Source organism: Manis pentadactyla, chromosome 12, assembly GCF_030020395.1.
Source record: "Manis pentadactyla isolate mManPen7 chromosome 12, mManPen7.hap1, whole genome shotgun sequence".
In the NCBI taxonomy this organism is placed as follows: domain Eukaryota; kingdom Metazoa; phylum Chordata; class Mammalia; order Pholidota; family Manidae; genus Manis; species Manis pentadactyla.
This window is the reverse complement of record NC_080030.1, coordinates 37,931,641-37,946,929: the sequence shown is the minus strand read 5'-3', so window position 1 is coordinate 37,946,929 and position 15,289 is coordinate 37,931,641. Positions and strand designations below refer to the sequence as shown.

Genomic DNA, 15,289 nt, shown 5'->3' with positions numbered 1-15,289 from the left:
ACAGTGTGCCTGGTCTGGCAGGAATGGAGGGCTTGCAGTGAGGGGGTTCCCAGCTCTTACTGTGGCTTTCTGTAGGAACCTCTCCTATAAGAGAGGTTAAGGTCACTTGCCTTTCTCTCTCTCCTCATTCCCCTAGTTCATGTCTGCCATCCACTGGGTTCCCAGAAACTCTCTTCAGTTAGGACTAGGGTAGCCTCATGGGGCCCTCCCAGATCTTCCACACTGGGTTTGAGATGTCTTCACGTTTCTTTAGGGGAATCTCACAGCACCAATCCTCTCCCCATCCACCTTCCACACAGTTGCATGTCTATTTTTGTCACCTGCATTTATATATTTCCATTTATTTCCCACTTAGGTTTTATGGCAGGCACACAAAGAAACCCTCAGATGTCTCAGTATGGACCTCAGCAAACAGGACCGTCCATGTCACCTCATCCTTCTCCTGGAGGCCAGATGCATCCTGGAATCAGTAGCTTTCAGCAGAGTAACTCAAGCGGGACTTACGGTCCACAGATGAGCCAGTATGGACCACAAGGTAAAAGGAGCTTTCTCGAAAATGCCCTGCAGTAGTTCGTAGAAATTTTGTTAATATATTAATCCTTATGGATCTTAACATTATAAACATCTTCTAAGATCCCACAGGTTGTTACCTGATGGATTTGTGAGGTTAATGCAAAGCCCTGGTCCCAGAGTCGCCCACAGTGGTGGGAAGGACAGTCACAGCAGGCCATTCCTCAGGTTCTCCTGCGTCAGGCAGCGCAGCACGCGCTTCTCATAGGTGTGTTACTAATGAAGGAGTAAATGCTGGGATTTATTTCCTGTGATGTAGTTCTAAATGCTTGCTGAGGAAAAAACATAAGCCTTGCCCTCAAAAAGTTTCTGATTTAAAGCTTGGGTTTCACCGTGCTGAATTGTCCCATTGCCCCACCTTCTCAGTAATCACCTTCCTAACAATGTGCTCGTTACTCGGAAGGATGTCATCCCGTTACATCTTCTGCCAGTTTGTCTCCAAAGTGCTCTATCAGGTAAACAGTAGCTCTGATTTTCCCAGTCATTACCAGTCTTACTCTTAGAACACAGGACAAAGCCTGACATGGACACATCTTTCAAAAAGAAAGACAAAACAAGACTAGAAAAACAAGCGGAAGCGTGCCAGGATGCACAGTTCACATTCCGCCTTCCTGGAAGGCGATGCATGTTTTGTCATATACACATAGAATCCTTTTATCAAAGTTTTTAACCTGGTATATAAATATATTTTTTTCTAGGTCATTTTTGGCAATAAGGCGTTTGGATTTAGTACTTCTTTATATTTTGTTTATTTAGATTAGACATTAATAGTTTAGAGAGACTGAGATAATCTGGCACAATTCCCAGAGTTAATTCCTCACTTCTGCAGATACCAGTAATATTCCACACGAAGGCGATGAACACCCACTAGGAACCTGTAGAATGTTTCCCACCTCCACAGCAAAGTCGGCTCTCCTTGTGTGGGTAAAGCCCTCTTGTTTTCAGGGGGCGTCTCTGTCTGTCAGCAAACCATGCTGTGTTGAGGCTCTGTGCCTCTCTGGCCATTAGGTAAGGCAGGCCAGGCAATTCTCTGAAGAGGCCTAGGTAACCTGCTTGGCTTTTTACCTGGTGTTTCTGAGAAAGGCTTCCCCTTCTAGTTATAGTACTTCACAGTTTGAAAATTAGGTTGTCTGGTTTTTGGAAGCTCTCTCTGAAAGATTATAAGCACCTCCAATACAACCAAGGTAGCACCATCATTTCCTTACCTTACATTGCTTTGTTAATGTACATTCCAACTATTTCTGTTGTTAAAAAACAGACCTAGAACACCCAAAACATAAAACTTTTCACATGGCTCCTTCCTGCCTTTGTCCACATGCACATAGTCAGAATAGATACAACTTTGTTTTTTCTCAATTCCTTTTATGTCATAAATCATTTTCCATGTTATTAATTACAGGGAGCCCTAGGAGTTCCAGTTGACAGTGACAGGCCATCCTGTTCCCTGTTGACCCAGGTAGCTGTGACAGGCAGCAGTTTGTCACTGAGCTGAGACAGGTCAGGGTGTCGCTCAGCTGGCACAGAGCCTGCCTGCCCACTGCCCCCGCTCGGTGGATGTCTTCCAAACTGGGTTTCTTTGGCTACCACAGAAAGAAAACTTTGGTGAAAGTTGGAAAAGCAGTTTGTATGCTGTGATATGCACAGAAGATGTGAACTTTTACTCAGAATGTAATTGGAGACAAGGTTAGAGCCTTGTTCTCGGAACTGGGGGTGGCTGAAGGTCTAGGACTTGGTCATTAAAACCCACGAGGGCTTCGTGTGATCTCCAGAGTGGTCCCCCTGCCCTTCAGTACGTCACTCTTGCAGCCCCATCCTCTGCTGCTCTCATGAGGGAAGAAGGTAGAAGCTTTGTCTCTCTGATGAGTGTTTTCTAAATGGCCGAGAAAGTGCCTGTACTATAGGAGTTAATGGCAGGAGAGCTAATTTCTGTAGAATGGATTTCTTTTCCAAATAAAACCCTCAGTTTTCCGGAATTGTTAAACATTTAAATTCATAATTTAAGAGCACTCAACCTGTGAGGGTTTTCACCTTAGAAAATTGCTTACTCCCTAGGAATTACATTTCCTCTAGAAAGTGAGAAATTAGGTGATGTTACCTTGCAAGTTGCTTCTAGTTCTAATGTTGCACAAGTCTAAATTTTGCTCAACTCTGAACCCTTTTATATTACTGCAGCCCACTGGATCCACTGCATTTGGCTATATATTCAATAAGATTTTTGCTGTGGGCTTTTTTTTTTTTAAGACCTAAATACCAAGTTTAGGTTGGTATTAGAAGCAATTTAAAATAGGCTGGCAATTTCCATACTCAGCACTTTCTAACTTTGTAAAACCGTGTCCGCCTGTTCGTGCTCTGCCATGTCCTCCTCGTCGGAGGTTGTGTTTCTTCCCAAGTTCCTTGAGTGGCTGCAGATGCTGGGCGCTTCACGTGAGTGTCCGGTGCTCTCGGTGCCCAAAGCAGACTCGCTGCTCTTTCCTCCATGTGTTCTCCCCTCAGCAGACACCAAGTGACGGGAAATTACCCTCGTGACATATATCATTCAACTCAGTAAATGTTCTTAGCTTTGTATGTCTGTCCTTGTTGATCCTTTTAAACAAGGACCCAAGTGAAGTTTTTTTTTTTCCTTCCTTCTCTGAATTAACTCCCCAGATTATTAGTAGAACATGCACTTGCCTCTTCTTGCCACCTTCCTTTAATGTCTCTGGAAAGAATCACGTGTGAGCGACCAACCCACAGAGGTCATTGGCATCTCCTGTTTCTTGTCACTCACTAAGTGACTTTCTTCTGTGTTAGCTTTGTTTTTAAGAGCTCTCAGGGGAAAATACAGTCTCTCCTTGCTAACCTTTGTATCGTCAGGAGCAGCTTCTCCAAAATTGTTACTAGTTATAACAACACTTACTAAACGTTACTCTGTCCTGGGTCCTATTCTAAGTACTGTTCGTATCTTAACTCATTTAATCCTCAAACATTTTATGTGATAGGTATTTTTATTACCCACTTGACAGATGAAGAAACTGAGGCATACCACAGTAAACTGCATTGCCCAGGATACACAGTGGTCATGCCAGGATTCAAATTCAGGCCAACTCACCCTTTTACTTGGTCAGTGGGAAGCCGTGACATTATCCTCATTTTGCAAATGAGCAGGTTAAGTAATTTTACCCACAGCTCACAGCTGGTAAGTGGCAGAGCTATGGTTCAAACCGAGGGAGACCTCAAGAGGCCACTCACACCATCACTGGCCTGAGGTTTGCCATGCCGCGGGTGCACACTCTCCTGCCTGGTTCATTTATTCAGTAAGCCACTAGGGAAACAAGACACTCTTTTAAGGAGCAAGAACATTTGGGGAATACAGGCTTGAGAATACATCAGAAATATTAGAGATTAAAAAGAAAATTCATATGAAGTTAAGGGGACATTTTTAGAAATGTGTGTTAATACTGTAAAATCTGAATTATAAAATATACAAATAGGAAACCTAAATGAATTAGAATGTTAGTTGCAGTATGTTTTATGAAAGAGTATTTTATACCTTTAGGCAAGCACACAGTAACTACCCTCACGAAGTATTTGCAAGTAGAGGACTGTAGGGAGTTGCTTTAATAAATAGAAAGGAATTATGTAATTAATATGTTAATTATTAATGAATGAATTTTATGGGGAAAAGAGCTGAAATCAATTTCATCCTACAGCCTTTATGTTTCTTAAGGACAAAGACTCTTGTTTGTTTTTTTTGTTCTCAAGAACAATGCCTGTCATATTATCCACAAATATTTTCTCTATATTTGTCACTAATTGGAAAAATGAGGGTCTAGCCTTAGTTTTGCTATGATTAAGCATAAAATATTACCTTAGCCTGGCTAACTAACAGTAGTTGTGAGCCTAGATTCCCCCGGTTGTCACTGACTTGTATGACAGGGTCTGGGCCAAGTAGATGTACAGGTCACACACCAGCACAGCCCTGCTTTGGTGCCCTAATTTGCATAGTGTGTGTCTTAGAAGCAGGAAACTTATAAGTAGGTAAATCTGGTGAGCCTTTATTTCCAAACTACGTGATGAAAGGTGTTTTTCCAAAGGGTTTAAATGTTTTTTCTCTAAAATAAATTCCACATGAAATCACCCTTCTCCCTTCATTCATTAAAATGTTTCTCCTAAATTCAGCAAAGGCAAACTTCAGATGATGCCTAGTTGAAATGAATGCAGTTCTAAGGTAGTGAATCACACATGAAAGTAATCTCTCAACTGTTTCAGTTCAAGAGGAACCCTGTATAAATGTCAATAGCTGGTGACCCGCTAGCTACTTGAGAGTACCTGATAGGCCCCCGACGATGCTGGTGTCACTGTGAGCCAGGATTTCAGTCTCCACTGTTGCACGTCCAGACCTCAGTCTTATTAGTGAATTAAGCTAAACTCAGTCTCTCTTCTACAGTGGTGAGATGGGCCTGCCATGTGCGCTCATTTTGCCCCCCGACATACTGATCACATCTTGTTCTTTGGCTTTCCAAAGGCTGGTGTCTGTGTAGGGGTCACTCCCTCTACAGTTTACTCATTATTTTTTTCTTGAAACAGGTTCTAATACACTTAATGTGTTTTCAGCTTCCTGTTATCTTAACCTTATTTTATGATCATGTCAGCAGTGGTAGCCAAAAATATTATTCCATATTTGATATTCTTTTGTTAAAGAGATATTCTAAATCTCTCTTGCTAATATTAGAAAAAATAGAAATTAAAGTAGATCATTTTATAGCAAAAGGTAGTTAATGCAGTCTTGTTTTGATGCTCAAATTTAGCCTTCAAGTTGTAGGAGTTCATCAACAGGTTTTCTTAACAGACTGATAATCATCATTATTCTATCAAAACCTGGGAATTAGAAAAGAAGTAAGGAAAAAGTAAGTACAAATTAGAAGTACAAATTATACAAAAGTAAATTTAAAAAAAGAAAGAGAAAAAGCATAGAGCAGTTGCAGTTCTGCCTAGCGCAGAGCCGATTTACCTCGCTAAGTAAAATCAGCAGCGCTCGAGAGGGCGGGCATTCAAGGCCCTGTGAGTGAGCGCATCCCAGAATCATCCCGTGGACACCGGCATCAGTGGGCCTGGCCCTGCCACAGGCTTCGGTCGTGACAGTCACGGGCAGCAGGCTGCCTCTTCCTGGGGCTCACAGCTCTGCCGTATTTTCACATCTTTGGAAAGAAATGGCCTATTGAGTCACAGTTTATCAGTCTGTAAGAGTAGCACCAGCGTCCCCTCGGGAGGGTTCCTTCGACTTCAGGGGGTCCCTGGGCCACCAGTTGAAGCCCATCAGAGCTCTGCCTCCGGGGGGCGCCGTTCCCCTGCAGCTGTGTGGGCGTCACAGCACCTCTGAGCGCAGGGAGGACGCAGCTTTGTACTAGAGACCACTGCTTTATACTAAATTTGGCTGTTGAGGTTTTCACACTTCTTTTATGACAGTGCTTACTTTTTCTTATTCTTTATTCTGCTTGAGAACTAAATTTGAGTATCTGTGCACCATGAAAGTAAAATTAGGCATATGACACAATATATAATAAAAAGATCATTTCACTGATTGAAAAGTTATCTTATTAATATTTTCTGTCTGTTCCTTGACATACTCTGTTCTTTGTCAGCTTTCAACAATAGTGTTTTTAACATTTTTTCGCCACACTAACCACATGAGTAGATAATCTTATACCCTTTTTACAGATGAGGAAACTCAACTTTGGAGTGACAGGCAGCTTTCTGAAGCTCTCACACACCGCAGATGTTACACCCTGCTCTTTGAGGGCTGTGCTCCTCTCCATTCACCACCCTGAAGTCAGATCCTGGCATCTGACTGCACCCATATGTCCCCTGCACCCATGTATGCTGCCAGCCCTGGTGACGGCTGTTCCTCTGAAAACCCACCTCTGCCCCGAGAGAGGCAGCCGTCATGCGCAGAGCTCTCCCTTCCCCAGAGCAGCTCTCCTCAGACACATTATCAGGAATGCTCCTCACTGCTCTGTACAAGTCTCCCTGCTTTTATTTTTCTTCATATACTTGCCCCACATGCCATTGTCTAGAGTTTTCTCTGCCTGTCTCCTGCCACCAGAATGTAAACTCTTTGCCTTGTTCACTGTGGAATCCCCAGCCATTAGCACAGAGCTGGCATGTAAGAAGCCCTTAAGAACCATTTCCTAAACAGATGAAGACGGAGAGTATTCCAGGGACACTGGCACCTTCTTGACTCTGCCTTGAGGCCGGGTGGGTGTTAGGTTGACTCCTCAGTGCTGAAGAATTATCTTTGGGGGGTGAAACTAAGGATCATTTTTGTCCATTTCTCTCTTGGCTTCTCTGTTTTCTGCATTGAGCTTCATTACTATATAACTAAATTTTTTAATGACTTAATTTTTCTAATTCATATGGAAAAAAACTACCAAAAGTGGAAAGAAACACTAAACTCACGCTGGAAGGTAATAGGTTTTTTCCCACTCTTTTACAAGCTTTGTCTAATATTGTTCTTACTTAAACGTTGTGAAGACCTTTTTGAATGCATGTTGACCTAGGAAGAATGTGGTACCTTATATATTAATTCCAAAAACAAATCCTCTCTATTCCCACAAATAGTAGGATTTAGTGCAACCTGGGGTAAGTCAGCTTTCACTCTGAGCCTGCATTTGCGGTTGTCTTCACTGCTCAGTCACTTTCCCTCCTAACGCCACACCTGAAGAGCAGCATCGTGTGTGTGATCAGGCCTGAGTAGAAAAGGAGAGCTGGAAGAAGGTTTTTGAAATATAACTGTTTTGTTTACACAGAAAGGATCTTACTTAAATGTGATAATCAGCAAATAAGCACATGAAAAATGTTCAAATTCATTCATCTTAGGGAAATAAAAATCAAAGCCACAATGAAACCAAATACACACCACTTAAAATAACTCACATATTTTCAAGGAAATAAAGCAATTAGATTTCTCATACATTTTTTTGGTGATGTTTCTTGCCAAGTTCAACATGCACTTTCAATACAGACCAGCACTCGCAACTCCTAGGGTTTTACCAAGAGAAGTGAAACCTATGCCCAACAAAGACCTATGTGCAAACACTAACAGCTTTATTCATGATTGCCAAAAACTGGAAACAATCCAAATGCCTGCAGAATGGAATACTAAGCAACAAAAGGGAACACATTCTTGATATGTACAACAATGCAGATGAAGTTCAAAAGCATGATGCTAAGCCAGACGCAAAAGGCTGCCTACTGTGTGTGGCCCTTTCTGTAACCTTGTGGAGAAGGCAAAGCTGCAGGCAGGGAAACAGAAGGTCACCGGTGGTGGGGAGGAGACTGACCACAAGCTGGCAGCTTGTCGCTGTGACAGAGATAACCCATGTCCTGGCGGTGCTGGTGGTTATAGGACTCTGTATGGTTGTTATTGTATATAAATTCTATCTCAACAAACATGCCTTAAGACAGCTATAAAAAGCAGTGAACATTATTGGCTTAACCACAAAATAGATGCATATTTAGCCCCACTTCACAAACGTATTTGTCATAATATATGGCTAATTCTAAATATATTTTTTCCTATGCAAAGTAAAGTGTTTATTCTATGATTTGTGCACCGTTTCACCCTCCACCCTTAGGGAATAATACAGACCCTTGCATGTAGTAGTTGTTCATAAGTAATTGTTGAATGATTGAAACCAAGGAGCAAAATTTCATATATGAGTGGAAACATTTAATAGTTTAATAAAAGCAGTAGGTTTGGAATAGTGATTGTAACCAGAATATTTAAAAATTCTAGGGTCATGTACAAAATTACTTGTGATCCTCCTAAAATGTTGATGTGACTTGAATAGAGTCTAGCTCCTGCTTCCCCAGTCTGGTGCTTGAATATGACTCCTGGTAGCTTAAAATTCATTTGGTAACCAATTTTCCAAAGCTAGTGTGCCAAGACGGAACCCACTTGAAAACTGGGCTTGTGGACTTGGCTGCAAGACCCGTCCAGCTGAGGTGGGCTGGCCCGGCATCTGCTGTCTTCATTGTGCTTAATGCTGGATCCATCTGCTTTCTGTCAGTGCTGGTGCCAACACATTACTAATCTATTAGGGGAACATGGCAATCAGATTGCACTTCTCAGTCCTGGCTTCTCCTCTCATATTTTGCTTGGCTTATGTATTTGGTTTTGTTTATTTCGGGGAGAAAGATACTTTATCGAGGAGGCAAAAAGGTGAGGGGGTATGAATCATGTTTTACTCTTACACATTTTTAAATGTTGTGGGGGGGAGATCACATTACTGGTTACTGATAATATGATGACTGGTGGTGGTGATGGTGGTGATAGCTGTCATTTGTTAGGTGACTCTGTGCTTGGCACTACCTATTCCCCATTATTATCCTTAGTTTACGGATGGTAAAACTGATGTTCAGAGACGTTAAATAACTTGTCCAGGGTCATGTCACTAGGATGTGTCAGAACCAGTATTCAAAACCAGATGCTAGGGCCTGTGCTTTATCCTTGCTGCCTCTTAAGCCATTTAAAACATTCAGAAGCCACTTATCCAGGCATGCAAGTTTAATGAGGAAAGTCTGAAGTTTCAAAAGAGAAGAAAGGGGGACTTTGTATTTCCTCTGCCCAGTAAAGGCTCCTATAATTAGAATGTATCCCCTTGACATGTGCCTTTGAGTGCTGATTCATGGAATCACCCAGCTGAGTGAACGAAAACAGATTGGGAGCCTGTGTTCGCTGGGCCTTCCTGCGGCTGAGCGCCTGCGTGGGTGTGCGTGGCCGTCGTGTGCTGGTGCACACTCCGTCCCATAGCCAAATGCTTCCTGCCATCAGCTGCTGAACTGAGCAAAGCTATTGAAACGCAGCTCTTCTCTTTATAATATGAAATGTGAACGAGAAATATGGAAGTGGTCCAGGGTAACTGAACATCTCAGTGGTTTCTTTCCCTTGTGCTGCTTAAAATACAGCCCCTGACTGCTGGCTACACCCACAGTGATGGAAGCCAGGTGACAGCGTTTCTCTGCTGCAGCTCCAAGTGGAATTCAGCAAAAACAGGAACCTTCTTTCCTAATAAAACTGCATTGTGGATTATTGGGCACCTAATATGCCAGACACTTTATTACCTCATTGAATCATGAGACCAACTAGTTAAAAGAGGCATTGTTATTCTTATTTTATTGATCAGAAAACTGGAGCTCAAAGAGATGAAACAAGTACTGAAGTTGATGTAGTTAGAATTCTGACTTGGCCTTTTGGAATCCAAAACCCAAACTTCTCTCAGTATGCTAGTGTGTCTCAATCCCCTGCCCAGTATTTCTCAAACTGGGTTTCATAGACCCCTGGGAGGGGGCTCATAGATGTATTCTCAGGGTTCAGGAGCTCTCCAGACAATTCCTATATTTTAGTATGTCATTTCAATAATAATCTTGAACAAGCAGACATGTTCTGCATCTTCTGTGAGACCCTCTTTAAAAAGCAATTTCAGGGCATTTGACTTTTGCTTAAGTTTATGCTATTGTGTTATTAAGTCAGATCCTACTTTAATTGTCCAAGGCCAGTCCAAAAACCAGTGGGATTTCATAATGCATTTGTGCTGCGGGAAGGCCACATTATATCATCATGGTTTTACCAGAATAAAAATGGTGGGGGAAAAGTACTTCTCATTCTGAACATGGAAGTTATAGACATAAAACTCAAAATCTCAAGAATCAGTGTTGTACTCGTGTTTGGGATGGCGATTTTAGTTTTGGTCAAACATTAGCTATTACATTAAATGTATGTTGTTACATTTTTTAAAAAACTGCATTGTGGCCACAGTCTGCAATAACCGTGTCTAAATGCTTGTTTTCTAAAATAAGTTTAAAATGTTATTTCATTTCCTTCGAAAGCAAAGGGTATATGTTTTCACTGAATCGTTTCTTTCCGAATGAGTCACTTACCAAACGTTGAAGGAGGGTGGAAACTAGCTGCAGAGAATAGCGTGAATATGTGAGTCGATTTCATTTGCATTCAAAATGTGAATGAGTTCATTTATTTTTAATAAAAGCAAGAGCCAAACAGAGCCTATATTCCACTGATGTTCTCAACCACTAATCTGGAAAGAAGGGCATGCGAGGTCAGGGAGGGCGGGAGGAGAAGGCCTCCTTCTCACTGAGAAGTGTCCTGAGGACGGTGCTTTGAGGAGGTGGGGGAAGAGGCGGGACACAGCAGCCTGCCCGCTGCGCCGCGTGCCTCCCAACCAGGGTCAGCGTAAGGTGCCCTTTCCGCCGAGAAGCCACAACAGACAAATAGACGGGGACCATTTGTATGGTCTCCAGGGGTGGGAAAGTCGGAAGCCCCTTAAGAACTTTTTATAAAGAACTTTGAAGTTGATAAACAGTGCATGTCTTACTTTTTCCTTGAAATCAGTGCTAGTTTGATTATTTCTGCAGAGGCAGAGAGGATCTTCGTGCAAAGGCAGTTTAAATTTGAGGAGCTGGCTATAAAAGCGTTGCTCACGTAGCCAGTGGCACCTGAGATAATTTATGTCCAACCTGTCCTGTTCCTTCCTTCTGTTCCCTTTCAGAATTTTCCTGTCCATTTTCCATTCCCTAGATTGCCAGTGCCTCGCCCTGTTCCTCTTCTTCAGTCTTTCTTTAGCCTTCCTGAGGATATTCAGAGCCGAAGAAGCTGCGGCTTTACTGGGTCACTTTCTTTGCTGGTGGAGTACTTTGTTAGCTTGTCCCAAGACTGGTCTACCGCAGGAGTGAGCAGATTATGGCCTACTTTGGCCCTCCACCTGTGTTGCTAAAGTTTTTTCGGACCACAGGTACTCCTATTTGTGTTTGTATTGCCTCTGGCCACGTTGGGGCTACAGAGGCAGTTTGGTTGTGACAGAGACCATCTGGGCCACAAAGCCTAAAATACGTACTGTCCAGCCCTTTACAGAAAGTGTGGTGGCCCATGCTCTTTGTAAAAGTGACTTTTCATACCATCTGCAATGGATAATGCACATCGTGTACAACCGAGTAGGAAAGCTCACACGATGCACCTAACCTAACGAAGAGCAAGCACCCAGTCAGTGTTGAAAAGTAGGGAGGGAGGTCTTGCTTGTAGGTGACACAGCTTTCTATGTGTAGGCTTATGAAAAGCTGGTTTTACAGTCACGGTGACACTGCTGCAGCCTTGGACTCTGAACTGCACTCGCAGCTATCCGGGAGCAACTGCTGTTCCTCCCCTGAGAAGCCGTATGATCCTGGGACAAGCTACTCTGCGCCCTGCGCCACGGGTTCATCTCTAAAGCAGGGTTATAATAGGGACCTCTCAGGCTTGCTGTAAAGATTAAATGAGTTAAAAACTTGGAACTGAACTTGGTACATAGTCAATATCAAGTATTTGCTTTTATTGTTACTTATCAAATCCAGTTTCTGCTGGGAAGCCTGGAGAAGCTCCTCCTGATCTTCAGGATAAACCCCCAGCCTGGAAGCCTGGTACACGAGGCTGTGCTGAATCTGGCCCCTTCTGTGGGGGGCCGCCCCTCTCTGGCCTCAGGCACCATCCACCACTCAAACCCTGACCATTTTCACACCCACCTTTGAGATACATTATATATTTTCCCTAAGGACAGCTCCTTAAGCAGACTGTATTAGAGAGAGATTCTCTTTGTTTTATAGAGAACAGAATGAAACAAAGAAAGGTTGAAACAAGTGACCAAGGTCTTAGAGTCAGCAAATGCAGAACCTTCCTCTGCTGCAGCTCCCCCAGACCCCAGAGCCTGCACCACAGCCCAGCAGTGTCTTTATTCAAAAAACTCTTCACTGAATGCCCCTGACCAAGGCGGGCCCCCTACATCCCCCACCCAAGCAGAGTTCCTTCACCTGCACTTTTCACAGTGCATTCTCTTTATGGTTTTGCTTTTGCATTTTTCTTTTCTTACCCCTGCTACTGTACCTGAACCCACACACAGCGATTGTGAGCTCTTGACCTCAGAAATTGGATTATATTTAATTTTATAACCCCTGCACCTAGAAGTTATGTTACATGGATGAGATTCTTCCAGAAAGTAATAAGGACCGATCAAGAAACACTAATCCATGTTCTGCAAGCACTTGCCTTTTTGCATCTGTTTGAGCAGCCCTTTAGTGGGAGACAGCATACTTCAGTGGTTGATTTACATGAGTTCCAGAGACAGTTTGCTTGAGCTCAAATCCTAACCTACTAGTTGTTGATTTTCTTCATTTGTAAATGGAGTCGTAGTCACACCTCTATTTCCTGTGGTTATTGGAGAAATGAAATCACTGATGCAGAGCACTGAGCCCCATATCTTCTATGTAGTATATGGCTCAGCAGTGGTTACCTGCAATTACTATTATTGGAGCAGTGTTATATATTTAATTTACTTGAGTTTAATTTACCTACACTCAATCAAAATAACAGGTGGGAGGAGAAAGAAAACAAAACTATTGGAATGATTTGGGCCATTATAGCTACTTTCCTCCTCTGTGAGTGTGGGTCCCAGTGTGAGCAGGGCGGGAGGTGTGAGCAGGTCCTTCGTCTCGACCTCGGCCCTGCCAGCTCCCGCCGTGCCACCACCTCCCTGCTCTGTCATGCAAGTGCTTGAAACTGTTTTGTAGGACGTGGCACCAAGCACAAGCCAGCTGCTTTATCTGGTGTTCAAGCGAAAAGGGGAGGGGGTCCCAACACCGGAGAAGAACTGGCTGCGCCGGGACTCAGGTTGAGTCTCCGCAGGACAGCTCCTGTGGGATTTCGGAGGGCAGTTTTGACCGTCTGTTCACTCTGCCTTGGGTGCTGTTTCCTAACCCTTTCCTGTAACTGTTGGTTGTGGTAGATGTAGGGCAGCCTCAGGATGGCGCTCACCTCAGGACCGGAGCCCAAGTAATTACTCTGGGTCAGACGTGAGGCTGCAGTGTTCGATACGTTGAGCCAGCACTCAGTCAACGCTGGCATCCCTCGTCTGCTTGGAGAGGGTTTTGGTGACCAGCCTGGATTTCCCCCCGTGATGTAGTGGCCCTCTGTGGTGCTTGCTTTTGGAATGTGCAGAGATAGCATATTTTGAGACTGCCAGTGTCATCAGTGCCAACAGGGGAAGGGTTAATAAGGATAATAACTGATACTGTGTGTTGATCATGTTGTTGGACAAGAAGTATTTCCAGTGAATGTTTTCCCAAGTCCAGATATTAAGTAAAAGACTTTAATTTGTGTGTTTCCTTTTGTTTAGGTAACTACTCCAGACCCCCAGCATATAGTGGGGTGCCCAGTGCAAGCTACAGCGGCCCAGGGCCCGGCATGGGCATCAATGCCAACAACCAGATGCATGGGCAAGGGCCAAGCCAACCATGTGGTGCTCTGCCCCTGGGACGAATGCCATCAGCTGGGATGCAGAACAGACCATTTCCTGGAAATATGAGCAGCATGACCCCCAGTTCTCCTGGCATGTCTCAGCAGGGAGGGCCAGGAATGGGGCCACCAATGCCAACCGTGAACCGTAAGGCACAGGAGGCAGCCGCCGCAGTGATGCAGGCCGCTGCAAACTCGGCACAGAGCAGGTACGCCGGCGGGGCGGGTGGTCCGCGTGCAGGCACGTGAGCACATGCCGAGCACAGAGCCGCACATCCCCTGGGGCACACAGGGCTGGAGGGCAGGAGAGTGGGACCATTTTTTGTGTTAAATATATTCTGTACCGTACAGGTCAGAGAAGTAAATGAGAGACTGTGTTCTGTGAGATTTCAAGGAAGGAATCTGAGTGGTGGGCAAGTCCTCTGTGGGAGGTTATCTGAAATGGCCGTGAATTGTCATTACATCCAGCGACCCAGGGCCAGGCCCTAGATAGGGTCTTTGTAGTTCCATTTAAAGCAGCAAGGTTTAGGCAGGAAATTCTAAAGCCTAAAAACAAGTTAAAATCTAGAACATTGAAAAAGAACCCAGCCCCTTTTTTTACCCCACCATAAAAATCGTTACAAAATAGAAACTTTGTACATGCGCATATGTGTATTCTGTGTGTTTGTCTAAATGTATATGTGTGAGATTTATATACTTCATATTCTTATGTTTTCTTTTTCTGGGCATACCTCTCTATCTGTCCAAACCAAAATAATGTTAATAAAGCAAAGATAATATTTCAGAAAGTTTAAGTTAGAGCAGAGCTTTAGCTTCAATTACTTACTTGTTTTTAATCCTGGTTTTTAAAATTTTTGAAGTAAATCCTTGACCTGAATAAATATAACATACTTAATTAAAAATGTATAAGGCAAAAGTGAGTATGTTTTGAAAGCACATGTAAATGTTTTAAATTATGTTTAACATATGTTAAAATATTTTTTAAAGCACATTGAGAGATATGTATGATGGTTCGGTATCTTTTGAAGAAAAGATAGAGGGTTCTGATTTTTGTCAAAAGGAAATAAAAGCTAATATGTGTGTGTATGTATGTGTGTATGTGTAATTTTAAATGTGTCCCTTTGTTACTTTTCCTCTGACAGTGCAATTTTGGGAATGTTAGGGACCCCCTCCAGTCTCACTGTTTGCTCCAAATAATAATAAGTTTCCCTTGAAGAATCAGTCATTATCTCCCTCTCTTACCCACATTACAATTACTTAAAATCTTCTGAACCCCAGCAACGTACTAAACTGAACCTGCTGCGGCTTCAGGGGATGTTTTAATGAACTTGTCTGTGAAGACTGGTTTGCTGGTCCAACTGAAGTTCTAAGTTAGATTTAAATGAACTGTCCATTGTTGCAACT

General features: G+C 43.2%; 1 protein-coding gene across 8 annotated transcripts in view; it reads left to right on the top strand.

Moving 5' to 3' along the window:
- Window positions 1-15,289, top strand: part of ARID1B (AT-rich interaction domain 1B) — a 407,616-nt gene that overhangs the window by 337,608 nt on the left and 54,719 nt on the right. For all 8 annotated transcript variants that reach the window (XM_036886809.2, XM_036886812.2, XM_036886807.2 and 5 more), the window contains 2 exons: window positions 356-535; window positions 13,767-14,094. In XM_036886809.2, coding sequence (XP_036742704.2) covers window positions 356-535; window positions 13,767-14,094 — 508 coding nt within the window. The remainder of the gene's footprint in view (window positions 1-355; window positions 536-13,766; window positions 14,095-15,289) is intronic.